Source organism: Microcebus murinus, chromosome 13 (assembly GCF_040939455.1).
Source record: "Microcebus murinus isolate Inina chromosome 13, M.murinus_Inina_mat1.0, whole genome shotgun sequence".
In the NCBI taxonomy this organism is placed as follows: domain Eukaryota; kingdom Metazoa; phylum Chordata; class Mammalia; order Primates; family Cheirogaleidae; genus Microcebus; species Microcebus murinus.
In genome coordinates this window covers 83,540,835-83,556,792 of record NC_134116.1, presented here as the reverse complement: position 1 = coordinate 83,556,792, position 15,958 = coordinate 83,540,835, and the positions used below count along the sequence as shown (strand labels likewise).

General features: G+C 34.9%; 1 protein-coding gene and 1 long non-coding RNA gene across 2 annotated transcripts in view; both read right to left on the bottom strand.

Annotated features, from left to right (window-relative positions):
• The window catches only part of LOC105871914 (uncharacterized), a 48,087-nt gene that overhangs the window by 24,136 nt on the left and 7,993 nt on the right, over nucleotides 1–15,958 (bottom strand). The window lies entirely within an intron of this gene.
• On the bottom strand, nucleotides 826–12,867 carry LOC142874937 (uncharacterized). Its single transcript, XM_076009600.1, has one exon. The coding sequence runs from the start codon at nucleotides 7,736–7,738 to the stop codon at nucleotides 5,264–5,266; it is 2,475 nt and encodes an 824-aa protein (XP_075865715.1). The 5' UTR covers nucleotides 7,739–12,867; the 3' UTR covers nucleotides 826–5,263.

The following is a 15,958-nucleotide window of genomic DNA, read 5'->3' as shown; positions in this document are numbered from 1 at the left end:
TATGAAAGCAAGTTATTGTGGACATATTTTCAGTGCAAAATCATTCTGGAGTATATAATATTCAACTGATAGCTGCATGAAAGTGAGATTCCTCATACTTTCGCTTTTTTATCTCAGCTGACATGGTTGCACATTTACAAGTTACTACAGCGTGAAAACTGTGTTTTTTAAAAAAACCCAAAATTTAAAAGAGACTGTGGCCTTGTTTTGTAAAAGTTTCAGGTAAAATTACAATTGATTGTTTTAGAAATCATCATTAAAAATTTCCCGCAGATCATAAAGCTATATCAAGGTGTTGAGCTTTTCCACTATGCACATTATAATACTCATTGTGGCTGTCCAGTTTTATGATGTATTCTGGCATTTTCTAAGCTGCTCTGACTAGCAAAATATAGATCTAAATAATGTGTTATCATCTATTTAATGTGTTAACATTGGTTAATGAATGTATCTTTAAAAAAACTTCCTAGAATCTGTTATGAGATCAAATAAAATGTTGAAGTTAGCTGATGGATAAATAACTTGTTTATATTATTGACTTTTTCTATTCAAGATTAATATGCACTATCTGTTTAAGTCTTTTTTTTTTGTGACAGTGTTTCACACTGTTGCTCGGGCTAGAGTGCCGTGGCATCAGCCTAGCTCACAGCAACCTCCAACTCCTGGGCTCAAGCAATCCTTCTGCCTCAGCCTCTGGAGTAGCTGGGACTACAGGCATGAACCAGCATGCCCAGCTAATTTTTTCCATATATATTAGTTGGCCAATTAATTTCTTTCTATTTATAGTAGAGACAGGGTCCCACTCTTGCTCAGACTGGTTTCCAACTCCTCACCTTGAGCAATCCACCTGCCTGAGCCTCTCAGTGTGCTAGGAATACGGGCAAGAGCCACTGTGCCTGGCCTTATTTGTTTAACTCTTTACTCTTATATTTGAGGTATTTTTTTATTTTTAGCACATAGAGTCTGCATATATATTTTTGAATTTTAACTTTTTTTTCTTCAGCATATCATGGGGATAGAAATGTTTATGATACATGAGTTGCCTGCCGCCACTTCTCCCCACCCCACCCCCTCGGAGTCAGAGCTTCAAGCATGTCCATTCCCCAGATGGTGCGCATCACACTCCTCATGTATACACCCATCCCATCTGCCTGACACCCGATAAATGTTCTTCCTTTATGTCTACTTAGGTGTTGATCAGTGAAACCAATTTGCTTGTGATTACATGTGGTCCTTATTTTTCCATTCTTGGGATACTTCACATAGTAGAATGGGTTACAGCTCTGTCCACAATACAAGAGGTGCTGTATCACCATTGTTTCTTAAAGCTGAATAGTACTCCATGGTAAACATATAACACATTTTATTTATCCACTAGTATATTGATTGCCATTTGGGTTGTTTCCACATCTTTGCAATTATGAATGCTATAACAGTACAGCTGTAGAATATACCAAAAACTAAACTTTATGACATAATACTACCTCCACTTTCATTACGGTTTGGTCTGAGCCATTCAGATAGGATCATTTTATATTTGTTTCCTCATTGTATGAAACGTACGTCTACCTATTTATCTCCATCGTATAAGCTGTTAAAGGATGCACATAGCATTATCAATACCTCAGAAGATTTTATTCCTAAAATATGTTTAATTTTAAGAAATATCCAATTTATGATGCTTCTTTACAAACAGTTTATGTTAAGTCCCACTGTTATTAATGCTCCACCTAGTCTAATATCTACCACAATTTTTGTTAGGAGCTAGTAACATTTTTCTTCTACAAACAAAGCTAACTGCCTAATTGAACCCTCTGGTCCATGGATACTGCATCTTTCTTCTCACAATTAAAAGATTAGAAATTTTTATTTATACCTACAAATGCTCTGAAACTCTCCAGATAAAAACAAATTTTTACCATATTGAAAAAATTCCAAACTTCCCATCAAAACCTAAAATGTACTTTGGGAAATCAGGTGGGGTGGAGACAACAGTGAGAAAGCTGTTAGCAGTAACACAGAAAAGAGAAGCGCTGAGATACATGTGTGGACCAGGAAGAGGAGTCCTCTTTCTGTATGAAGAATCAGTGTCATTGCTATGTGTGGCCATTTTCTCTCTTACATAGAGCCACAAACTCATGCCAACAGGAATACTTACTGATAAACATGCAGCATCTATGAAACACCTAGTACTATCTTATGTTCGCACACTTAACAAAAATGTCAAAATAAACCAAACCGTGAGTCATGAAGCCACCCCTGTTCTACCTGAAAAAATTTCCCCAATAAGTGTCAATCAGCATAGTCATGCCAATTATAAAAAGTAAAACAATAACTGAAAAAAATTAGCTCAAATAGGATTCTCCAATTTAGAAGAAAAAATGTGCAAATTGAACTTAATACACTCATTGTGGAAGTACTTATATCTTCTACTTATATTGTCAGTACATTCAACTTAATAAAAATAATTATAATCTCAGACAAGTCCAAATAAAAGCACTTCATTAACTGTAGAAAAAAGTCATGCATTAGGTGTACCATGAGTAAGAGACAATTAAAGCCAAACAATGGGACGGGCGTGGTCGCTCATGCCTGTAATCCTAGCTCTCTGGTCAGGAGTTGGAAACCAACCTGAGCAAGAGTGAAACCCCGTCTCTACTATAAATACAAAGAAATTAATTGGCCAACTGATATATATATAATAAATTAGCCAGGCATGGTGGCACATGCCTGTAGTCCTAGCTACTTGGGAGGCTGAGGCAGGAGGATCACTTGAGCCCAGGAGTTTGAGGTTGCTGTGAGCTAGGCTAACGCCACGGCACTCACTCTAGCCTGGACAACAAAGCGAGACTCTGTCTCAAAAAAAATAAATAAATAAAAAATAAATAAAGCCAAACAATGTTCAAGGTGACATTTTGAAACAGGAGCCCAAAAAGTTTAGAGAAATGAATAGAGTGTAAAACAGAATATATACCTAAAGAATCTTTGAGGTTTCTACTTTGCTAATACATTACCAACACTTTTGAGATTATCTATATGGTTCCAAAATATTTTTTTCTCAAAACAGATATGCACACAAGCACAATACTTTTTCTACAATACTCTTACAACTTAAGTTTTTCTTTAGCACGAGATAATCCTCTATTTGATTCCATGTAAATGAAAAATAAAAGCATGTATCATCTGTTTTGCAGACCACAGTGGCTACATGTTAAAAAAAACATAAAACATAGGATTAAATTTTGCAAATAGTCATTCAGGATTCAGAAATGTGGATCTTAATTGTACTCTCATAGACCTTCATTATAACCATTATAATGACCCTTTATTTATATAAATGACAAAAAATATAAACGATAGAAATAATATCCTTAACATTATTTGCACTCCAAGGCCTACTGGAATAAAAGACACAGGAGATGTTACTCTGCTATGTTCCCCAGTAATGAATTGCTACCATCTGGTACCTGCAATCTTGAATAACGGAGGACAGGTTTATGTTGGTGTCATGATATACTTCATTTTTGCACAACAGTCTTAACAAATTAAACACAATATTATTGTATTAAAAAAATTAAATTGACAATTCTGTTTTAAAAGGCATTGGAAAATCTATATTTGACTACCTGAATTACCTTAATGGAACTGGTAAAACTATTTACCTCTAAAAGTCAAAAGAGGTTTCTAATTATAATGGAGAAGAATATTAATCCACACATCTATCTCTGACTTCACTTACAACACTCTCGCAAGTGAATCACACGGAGATTCTCCAGTTAGACTCGACGCATGTTACACTCCTGTGTCCTTAATGTTCCTCAGAAGAGTATATTCATGATTCCCACATAATATAAAAAGAAGTTTTCATAGTTTTGATGCAGCAAAACTTGATGTTTCTACAAAAACTCTAAGGCATCAAGTAACTGCAAGTAATTTGCATCAATATTTCATTTTCAAAAATTCAAAGTTTTAATGCAAAAATCAGTATTTTCCATGTAATTGTAACTCACCATTAATCGATCTCCTCCTTTTAAAGATGAATACACAGGCCGGGCGCGGTGGCTCACGCCTGTAATCCTAGCACTTTGGGAGGCTGAGGCGGGCGGATTGCTCAAGGTCAGGAGTTCGAAACCAGCCTGAGCGAGACCCTGTCTCTACCAAAAATAGAAACAAATTAATTGACCAACTAAAAATATATATACAAAAAATTAGCCGGGCATGGTGGCGCATGCCTGTAGTCCCAGCTACTCGGGAGGCTGAGGCAGTAGGATCGCTGAGCCCCGGAGATTGAGGTTGCTGTGAGCCAGGCTGACGCCACGGCACTCACTCTATCCTGGGCAACAAAGTGAGACTCTGTCTCAAAAAAAAAAAAATAAATAAAAAAAAATAAAGATGAATACACATAAACCTTCTACCCAGTTTAACTTTGGATTATTCTCTATAAACAACATTGTCCTTTGAGTAGTTTCTGAGTATATTGGGGCCTTAATTCTTTCTACCAGATAACATCTAATTTTTATCTAGACGTGATTTTTGATTAAATATTTTTTCACATTGTACCATCTGGAAAATATCTTTTAGTATAAACTCTGGTGTTTTCAAAGGTGTGTTTTTTTAAGAAATGTTTTTCTGCATTTATGACATTTGTAGAGTTTCTCTCCACTCCAGATACACTGACCTTAAATAAACTCTGAGCAATTGTGGGACAGTTTGGTTCTAATATAAATTATGCTATGCACAATAAGATCTGTGATAAAAACAAGTATTACACAAAGCTTCAAAACTGTACTATTTTTTCCAGTATACTCCCATACACACTAAGACTTTTACTTTCTGAAAGATATTTTGACAGTGGTACATTTATATCACTGTTACCCACCATGACTGTCTGCTATTGAGATATAAACAACCAGTTAAAGTTATTACAAGATCTCCCACTTGGTTTATATTTCTAGGATTGTGCTCATGTATAGTGAAGTAACAGCATCAGGTAAAGGCTTTCCCACCTTCTTTATACTTCCAGGGTTTCTCTCGTGTATGAATGATCTTATGAATGGAAAACCTTGAGCAATATATTTTTCTGCATTCTAACGTTTGTAGGGTTTCCTTGTGGATGAATTCTTTTATGTGCAGAAAGGTATGAGTGTCGATTAAAGGCTTTGTCACATTCTTCACATTTGTATACTTTGTCTCCAGTAGGAATCCTTTTATGCACATAAAGATGTGCGAACTGTTTAAAGGCTTTGCCACATTGTTCACATTTTTAGGGCTTGTCTCTAGTGTGAATTCTTTTATGTTTAGAGAGGTCTGAGTGCCATCTAAAGTATCTGTCACATTCTTCACATTTATAGGGCTTCTCTCCACTATGAATTCTTTTATGTCTAGAAAGGTAAGAGAACTGTGTAAAGGCTCTGCCACATTGTTCACATTTGTAGGGTTTCTCTGCAGTATGAATTCTTTTATGTTCAGAAAGTTGTGAGCACCGTTTAAAGGTTCTGTCACATTGTTCACATTTGTAGGGTTTCTCTGCAGTATGAATTCTTTTATGTTCAGAAAGGTGTGAGTGCCGTTTAAAGGCTCTGTCACATTCTTCACATTTGTAGGGTTTCTCTCCAGTATGAATTCTCTTGTGTGCAGTAAGATTGGAATGGCAATTAAATGCTTTGCCACATTCTTCACATTTGTAGGGTTTCTCTCCACTATGAATTATCTTGTGTGCAGTAAGATAGGAATGGCAATTAAATGCTTTGCCACATTCTTCACAATTGTAGGGTTTCTCTCCACTATGAATTCTCTTATGCACAGTAAGATGTAATAACCTTTTAAAGTCTTTGCCACATTCATCACATTTGTAGGGTTTGTCTCCAGTATGAATTCTTTTATGCTTAGAGAGGTATGAGGACCAACTAAAGGATCGGTCACAGTCTTCACATTTATAGGGCTTCTCTCCACTATGAATTCTTTTATGTCTAGAAAGGTAAGAGAACTGTGTAAAGGCTCTGCCACATTGTTCACATTTGTAGGGTTTCTCTGCAGTATGAATTCTTTTGTGTTCAGAAAGTTGTGAGCACCGTTTAAAGGTTCTGTCACATTGTTCACATTTGTAGGGTTTCTCTGCAGTATGAATTCTTTTATGTTCAGAAAGGTGTGAGTGCCGTTTAAAGGCTCTGTCACATTCTCCACATTTGTAGGGTTTCTCTCCAGTATGAATTCTCTTGTGTGCAGTAAGATTGGAATGGCAATTAAATGCTTTGCCACATTCTTCACATTTGTAGGGTTTCGCTCCACTATGAATTATCTTGTGTGCAGTAAGATAGGAATGGCAATTAAATGTTTTCCCACATTCTTCACAATTATAGGGTTTCTCTCCACTATGAATTCTCTTATGCACAGTAAGATGTAATAACCTTTTAAAGTCTTTGCCACATTCATCACATTTGTAGGGTTTGTCTCCAGTATGAATTCTTTTATGCTTAGAGAGGTATGAGGACCAACTAAAGGATTGGTCACAGTCTTCACATTTATAGGGCTTCTCTCCAGTATGAATTCTTTTATGTCTAGAAAGGTAGGAGAAAAGTGTAAAGGCTCTGTCACATTGTTCACATTTGTAGGGTTTCTCTGCAGTATGAATTCTTTTATGTTCAGAAAGGTAAGAGTATCGTTTAAAGGTTCTGTCACATTGTTCACATTTGTAGGGTTTCTCTGCAGTATGAATTCTTTTATGTTCAGAAAGGTGTGAGTGCCGTTTAAAGGTTCTGTCACATTGTTCACATTTGTAGGGTTTCTCTCCAGTATGAATTCTCTTGTGTACAGTAAGATGGGAATGCCAATTAAATGCTTTGCCACATTCTTCACATTTGTAGGGCTTCTCTCCAGTATGAATTCTCTTGTGTGCATTAAGATAGGAATGCCAATTAAATGCTTTGCCACATTCTTCACATTTGTAGGGTCTGTCTCCACTCTGAATTCTCTTATGCATAGTAAGTTCTGACAACCAATTAAAGCCTTTGCCACATTCTTCATAATTGTAGAGTATCTCTCCATTATGAATTCTCTTATGCACAGTAAGATGTAATAACCTTTTAAAGTCTTTGCCACATTCATCACATTTGTAGGATTCCTCTCCAGTATGAATTCTTTTATGTTTAGAGAGGTATGAGGACCAACTGAAGGATCGGTCACATTCTTCACATTGGTAGGCTTTTTCTCCTGTCTGAATTTTGCTATGTTGAGTAACAGATGAGCGCCAGTTAAAAGACTGACCACATTTTTCACATTGAGGGGGTTCCTCTCCAGTTTGAACTGTATTATGATTAGAAAGACTTGAACAACATTTAAATACTTTGTCACAGTGTTTACATTTGGAAGGTTTCTCATCATCATGAATGTTCTTATGCTCAATAATACGTGAGCACTGGTTAATGGCGTCCTCACATTCTTTATCTATAAAAGGTTTCACAACAGTATGTCTCATCTTGTATCTATTTACACTTGAGAACTCTGTGAAGACATTCAAACATTCATTACACTGGAATATTTTGGTGTGGGCAGTTGTTGAACATTGGTTAAGTCCATTATAACATCCTTTCTGCTCCTTCAACTCACCTATACTTTCGCACTCTCTCATTAAGTTTAAATTCTCAAGGCCACAGCTTCCATATCTTCTCAGTACCATTTCTTGAAATGAAACATTTATGTCCTGCTCTAGCAAATGTTGTTGGGTGAAATGAGAAGACATAGCTGAAAGAAATTTAAAAAATAACAAATTATTTCACTTATGTCTTCTTTTTTCTTAATCAGATTAATATACATTGCAAATTCAATATAAACAATTATAAGAAACACACTAGCAAGATGACAAAATACAATACACAGGCCCTAATATGCTGAACAAATTGCCTTGGTGGGAATTCTAATTTCCAGGTGAGAGTTTGCAGCACACCAGGTGAGCACAATGCCAAGAGTCACATAAAAGAGACAGAAAAGTCTGTTACATTTACCCACCATAGCCTTTTCCTCCTTAATACAGCACGTTGCATATAAAAGTAAATTGCCAAACCCCAGATTCTCCCTCAAAAGAGAAAGAAAATAGTGACAGCCATGACCACCCTTCTGGCTTTTGGGGGCCATTACAAAGATTGTTTTCTATTTACCCTAAAACACGGTGCATGAAAGAATGGTACTAGCATTTGAAGGACAGACGGCGTATTCTGAAACCTAAGGAAAAGACTGTTACAGCAGCATAGTAACTTCAATACCACAGACAGGGAACAGGTGTTGCAAATGATGACAGGCTCTTCCACAGAAATGTGGGAAAACTGCTGTAACTAGAAAATAAACAGATAATTCCACAGAAGAAACATCTTCACAACAGGTTTGAGGCTTCTTGTATTTCTAGTACAGTCAATTGTTTTCAGAGTTTCCCAAGAGAATGCCACTTGATACTGTTTGTGAAAGCTGGCTTTTTGTTAATTCTCAAATCTCAACCAGAGATTACAACACATACAAAATATCACGGTATCATAGCCCAATCAAAGAAACAAAAGAATCAGAAATAAACCACAAAGCAACAGAAACGTATACATTACCAGAATAAAAGAAAAATAAACACCTCGGCTGGGCCGAACTGCTCACAGCTCGAATCCTAACACTCTGGGAAAACAAGGTGGGAGCATCACCTCAGGTTGGGAGTTTGAAATTAGCCTGAACAAGAGTGAGACCCTGTCTCTACTAAGCATAAAAAATTAGCTTGCATGTTGGTGCACACTGCCAGTCCCAGCTACTGGGGAGGCTGAGGCAGGAGAATTGCTTGATCCCAGGAATTTCAGGTTAGAATGAGGAATGATAATGCCCCAGCACTCAAGCAAGGGTGGCTGACCAAGATGCTTTCTCTAAAATTAAAGAGACATAAAATAAAATAAAACCCATGGGAATGATGCTTAATGAGTAACATGGGAACAATACTGAATACTAAATGAAATCAGGAAAACGAGAAGATTAAGGAAAAATAAAATCATAAATAGAAACAAATTAAATTGTCCAGCTGAAGCATACGTTAATAAAAGACAGAGAAATTTTCTAATGTAGGAAGAAAGACATAAAAAAATCAAGAAGCTCAACATACTTCAGCCAGGAGAAACAACAAGTGACCTATAACAAGGAAGGTTATACACAAAGTTCTGAAAGTCTCACAAAAAAAGAGAATCTTGAAATGCAGGACAAAAATGATGTGTCAGTTGCTAAAAGAATAAAACTTAAAAGCAGAAAAACTATATCCAGCAAACTCCTCATTTAAATAAAGAAAAATAAAGACTTATCGAGATAATTACATTCTGAAAATCTTTATCACCACTAGACCTGCCCCACAAAAATGTGCCAAAGAGAGCTCCTTGAATTCAGAAAACAACACAAATGCATAGAACAAATAACTCTCTTGGGAAAACACATAAGTATATTTAAGCAAAATTCTGTAGTAGTATATTGACAGTAGAGAAAACACTTAGTCATGCTCTAAAACTTGAAGACAAAAACATAAAAATACCACTACACCCCTGTTAAGAGGTATACAATGTAAAAAGATATAATTAGTGATATCAATAATAAAGTTGAGGGCACAGGTAATGAGGAAGAATTTTTATATACAACTAAAGTTAATGTGTTATCAGTTTAAATATATTCTTGTAACTATAAGAAGTATTACATATTCACTGTGGTAACCAGAATACCTATGGAGACACACTAAAATAATAAGAAATGAATCAAAGCATCTCACTATAAAACACAATGAGACGCCGGGCGCAGTGGCACACGCCTATAATCCTAGCACTCTGGGAGGCCGAGGTGGGCGGATTGCTTGAGGTCAGGAGTTCCAAACCAGCCTGAGCAAGAGCGAGACCCCATGTCTACTATAAATGGAAAGAAATTAATTGGCCAACTAATATATATAGAAAAAATTAGCCGGGCATGGTGACACATGCCTTTAGTCATGAGGTAGGAGGATCGCTTGAGCAAAGGAGTTTGAGGTTGCTGTGACCTAGGCTGATGCCACGGCACTCACTCTAGCCTGGGCAACAAAGCGAGACTATGTCTGGAAAAAAAATAGAAGAAAAAAAAAAACACAATGAAACACAAAAAGAGAAAAATGGGGCAAAATAGCTACAAGAATCCAAATAATAACATGGAAATAGCAAGTCCTTCCAGTTCTGAAAATTATGTAAATATTCATGGGCTGAACTTTACAATCAGAAGACAAATTGGATAAAGACAGGAATTTAAGAAAATTTAAAAAAGGAACTCTATACTGTCTTCAAGAGGTTCATCATCAATCTAATGACAAACATGGACTAAAATTGGGAGGACACAAAAAGACATTCAAAGCAAATGTTAGTCCAATGAGAGCAGGGGAGGTCACAATTAGGCACTATATTTTGAGGCAAAACTTGTCCTATTTCGTCAAATACACTTTAAGTAAAAATGATCACAAAAGACAAACAAGAATATTAAGTAACAAAAAATATTCATTTATTGGGAACCGATGATTTATTTTTCTATATTTATATTTATAATGTTATACATATCTGTATAAAATCAGGGTTGCCAAATATGTAAAGGAAACATTGACAAAACTGAATCAAGAAATACATAGCAATGGAACGTTAGGATATTTCAATACCCTACTTTTGTTTCTGAATAATAAAAGAAGACACAATACTAACAGGGGAAGAGAAAACTTGAAAGCACTATAAAACCAGTATAGCTAACAGATATTTAAAGAATATTGCACACAGCAGCACAATACACCATCTTTTCAACAGCTCATAAGACAATCTTTTGGATTCAACACCTGTTAGGACACTGAACAATCCTTTACAAACTTTGAAACATTAAAATATTACAGGCTATCTTCTGTGACCAACCAAAATGGAATAAAAGTAGAAATCAATAACAAAAGGAAAGCCAGAAAATCCACAAATAAACGGAAACTAAATGACACGTTCTTGAGAATGCTCTTGTTCAAGTGTTGGAAGACTTATTACTATTGGCCATACTGCCCAAAATGATCTACAAATTCAATGGAATATCCTTAAAATTGTCAATGTCACATTACGCAGAAAAAGCAGTATAAAAATCATGTGGATATTAAAATTCTTTAGTCCAAACACAGCTAAAGCTGTTTCTATCATTCTATAAATGATTCCATAAGTGATGCCTATTCTTTTGTAACCCAGGAATGCTTAAAACAACAAATAAAGCTCAGTGGATTACTTAGTAAAAAAGAATCACTTGGAATGCCAAAGTACACGAAGTGCCCACCAATCTCCAAAAACAGAAACAATGTTGGGCGCATCACACTTCCTGACTTCAAGACATGTTACAAAGCCATGGTAATCACAGCAGTTTGCTACTGGCATAAGGGCAGACAATTAGACCATGAAAACAAAATGTAGTGGAAACATAAAGCCATTACATAAATGGTCCAATTAAGTGTTATTTGTACATTCATATTTCTTGCAGCATTATTCATAAAAGCCAGTATGTTAAAACATACCACATCTGCCTCACAAAATGAATGAATACCTATAATTTGGGACATAAAAATAATGGAGTATTACTCAACTTTCAAAAACCAGAGAATTTTCTACCATCTATGATAAAGATAAATCTTGACATTTTATCAAATGAAAAAAGCCAGTGTCTCCTAAAAAAGATACTTTATGAATCTACTTATATAAAAAATATAAATTACATTCTTAGAAAAAAAACAAAAAATAGTATAGTGTTTGTAAAGGACAGTGGTGAAAATAGGTAGCTGTGTCATGTATATTGAGTTTTAATTTTACAAGACAAAAATGGTCTAGAGACTCATGTTGCATAACAATGTCAATATACTTAATATGACTAAACCATATAATCAAATTTAAGATTATGAACTTCATGTGTTTTTATACAATGAAAAATAAACAATAATACCAACAATAGAAAATTCAAGCTTCTCAAAATTAATTTTCAAATGTTTCACAGAGGAATAATATATATCTGCCAATAAATACATGTTAAAATTAATACAATTTTCAAGACTATTCACCTAGACAGGATAATATAACCATTGACCAAAATTGAAGAAAAACCATAATATTCATAAACAAAATAGTAGTAATATTTATGCAGGCAAACAAACACGAAGAAAATTATAACGGCAAACATAGCTGATTTATACTTGATTTTTTTCTTTTTTTCTGAGACAGAGTCTCACTCTGTTGCCCAGGCTAGAGTACCGTGAAGTCAGCCTAGCTCACAGCAACCTCAAACTCCTGGGCTCAAGCAATCCTTCTGCCTCAGCCTCCCAAGTATCTGGGATTACAAGTATTCACTATCATGCCCCGCTAATTTTTTCTATATATTTTTAGCTGGCTAAGTAATTACTTTGTATTTTTAGTAGGAACAGGGTTTGGCTCTTGCTCAGGCTGGTTTCCAAATCCTGTCCTTGAGCGATACGTCCACCTGGGCCTCCCAGAGTGCTAGGATAACAGGTGTGAGCTAACAAGGCCTGACCTACCTATACTTGACTTTTCCTCGACAGTGCCTTAAAGTGTATAGAGTTGAATAATATCATTAAATATTATAATACATAGGTAAAAACTAAAAGCATAATTGACTGATGTAAGGTAACCTTCTTTAAAATGAAACACAACTATAAAACTACAAAACAAAATGAAAAATACCTGAACACATGAAATTCTGAATAAACATAAAATATTACTGAAGAATGCTAGATAACTTTAATTTTCAAGAATGACTGGGCATCCCTGAAGAGCACAGATTTTAAATTATTAGCATAAGAAAAACAGATTATAATTAGTTTAACAAAAACAGATTATAATTAGTTTAACAAAAACAGATTATAATCATTGATTGAAGAGCTTTGTTAAAAAAAACCTTAAACATAAGGCATTCACATGACACTAGAGAAACTGTTTTCTTTTCTTTTTTTTTTTGAGACAGAGTCTCCATTTGTTGCCTAAGCTAGAGCGCCCTGGAGTCAGCATAGCTCACAGCAACCTCAAAGTCCTGGGCTCAAGCAATCCTCCTGCCTCAGCCTCCCGAGTAGCTGGGACTACAGGCATGCGACACCATGCCCGGCTAATTTTTTCTATATATATTAGTTGGACAATTAATTTCTTTTCATTTATACTAGAGATGGGGGTCTCACTCTTGCTCAGGCTGGTTTGGAACTCCTGACCTCGAGCAATCCACCATCCTCGGCCTCCCGGAGTGGCGAGGATTACAGGCATGAGCCACTACACCTGGCCTAGAAACTGCTTTCTTATATTATTAATATATTGCTACTCTTCTTACACAAAAGAGAAATGCTGTAATCCAGGTTTGAGAAGCAAAACAAAAGTCTTACATTTATTAATGCAGGAAAAATACGAATATTGTAAAATGTGGTATGAAACTAATATACAAGATGAACACATATGAATAAATTATGTTATTCAGATAAAGATTGGAGACAATGGATTAAAATGCTAATATTTCCATGTAGCAAACTGAACAATAGAACCAGTATTTAATAAATGTGAGGTGCAGACTAATTATGTAATTCAGATTTTATAAAACATCAATTCCAGTATGCTATTTCAGAATTCTTAAAGTTCTCTAGTAATACATGTACAATATAAAATAGTATAAACTTTCACATTAATAACAAAGTGGGGTAGTAAAGAGGTCTGGGTTTTTTTTAATTCAAATGAAGTTACTAAGAGACTGAACTACATTTTCTATAACTTTAAGATGTTTCTCTACTCTCCATTTGTCCAGGTGTCCAAAAAGAAACTCTCTATAGACGTCATGCAAAACAAAATGAAAAAGAATCAAAGCAAGTAATACAAAAGCAATAAAATGAAGCCATTAAGAAATGGGGGTAAAATGGACACAAGAACTGAAGAGCAATTTCATTCCTTACTGTAATTACTTAAAATATAAATGGATTAAACTCCTTAACATAAAAAAATAGTATGGCTGAATGGATTAAGAATAAATGAGTTTTAGCTGGTCCAAAGGTAATGAAGTATCTCATTTGACTGTTCGCAATCAGTTACAGATTAAACTCCTGTTCTACTACTTTCCCCCTTCTCACTACCCCACTTGACTAGTCATTAATAAAAACAGTAAAAAGATTTAAATATACTTTAAAAAATAAAAGAAAAAGAGAATAAGAAATGAGTTTCTACAATATTCTATCTACAAGAGACTCATTTTAGCTCTAAGGTGTCAAATAGGCTGAAAATAAAAGAAGTAAAAAATAGATTCCATGAAAATAGTAACTACGAGTAGGCTCAGCGGGCATAATTATATTAGACAAAATATACTTTAGGTCTAGGTACGGTGCCTCATGCCTGTAATCCTAACAGTCTGGGAGGCGGGAAGATCTCTTGAGCTCTGGAATTTTGAGGGCCAGCCTGAGCAAGAGTGAGACCCTGTCCCTACTAAAAACAGGAAAATAAGGATATCACGGTGATATGTGTCTATAGCCTCAGCTACTTGAGAGGCTGAGGCAGGAGGATCACTTGAGCTGAGGAGTTTGAGGCCACAGTTAGATGATGCCACTGTACTCTAGTCACAGTTGCACAGCAAGACTATCTCCAAAAAAAAAAAAAAAAAAAAAAACTTTTGCTCAAAACTCTGAGAAACAAAGATTAATATTTAAAAAATGATAAAATGAGTTCATTTACAGAAATATATAACAGTAAAATATATATGTATGTGGGTGAATGTGAATCTAAATAAACATGTATAGGTTTACATATGTATATATAACATTAGAGATTTCAAATATATGAAACAAATATTGGCAGAAGTAAAGCAAGAAATACACTGCAACATGGTCATTGTTTAAGACCCCACTTTCAATAATGAATAGAAAAATCAGATAGAAGCTCAATAATAAAATAGAAACTCAAATAGCATTATATACCAATGAAACCTAATAACCATGTAGAGAACTCTGAAGCCAAAAGGATGAAAATATACAATATTTTCAATTACACATGGTATCTTGTATTAGAACACATCAAGTCTAAAAAATTTAAGATGACTGAAATCATACAATGCATGCTTTCTGACCAAAATGAAATGAAACTAGAAACTAAAAGCTGAAGAAAACCTAGCAAATCTAAAAAGATGTGGATATTAAACATACTCTTCAACATATTCTTGCTCAAGAATTGGATTACTTGATATTATCACCATGTCAGTAATACCCACAGTGATAGACAAAAATCAATGTACCCTCTATCAAAATCCCAATGGCACCTTTTATTGCAAAAGTATTTTGAAAATTATAAAATTTATTTAGAAACTATGGCTAGCCAAATACCCTTTAAAAAGAAGAACCAAGATACAAGACACTTCCTGATTTCAAAATGTATTACAAACCTACAAAAATAAAACCAATATGATACTGACATAAAGACAGATAAACAGATCACAAAATAGAATAGAGAAGCCCCCAAATAAAATGTTACGTAAATGATCAAACCATCTTTCACAAGGAGACCATGAACACCCAATGGAAAAAAGAGAGTGTCTTCAACAAATGGTGTTGACAACTGGGTATCTATATGAAAAAAAACTGAAGTTGGACTAATCCCTTGCACCACAGACAAAAGTATTTTAGATGGGTAAAATATTTAAAATGTAACTAATATCAGTAATAAAACTCTTACACTACATAGGAAAAAGATCATGACATTACTCTTAGCATTGTTGTTTTGGATATGACATCAAATGCAGAAACAAATGAACAGAACAGTGGGACTAAATCATATTTCAGAATTCCTGCACATTACAGAAAACATTCAGTTCAGTGAACATGCCACCTAAGAAATGGGTGAAAATATCTGAAAGTCCTATATATGATAGGAATTAATATTCAGAATACATAATCTAAAATTAA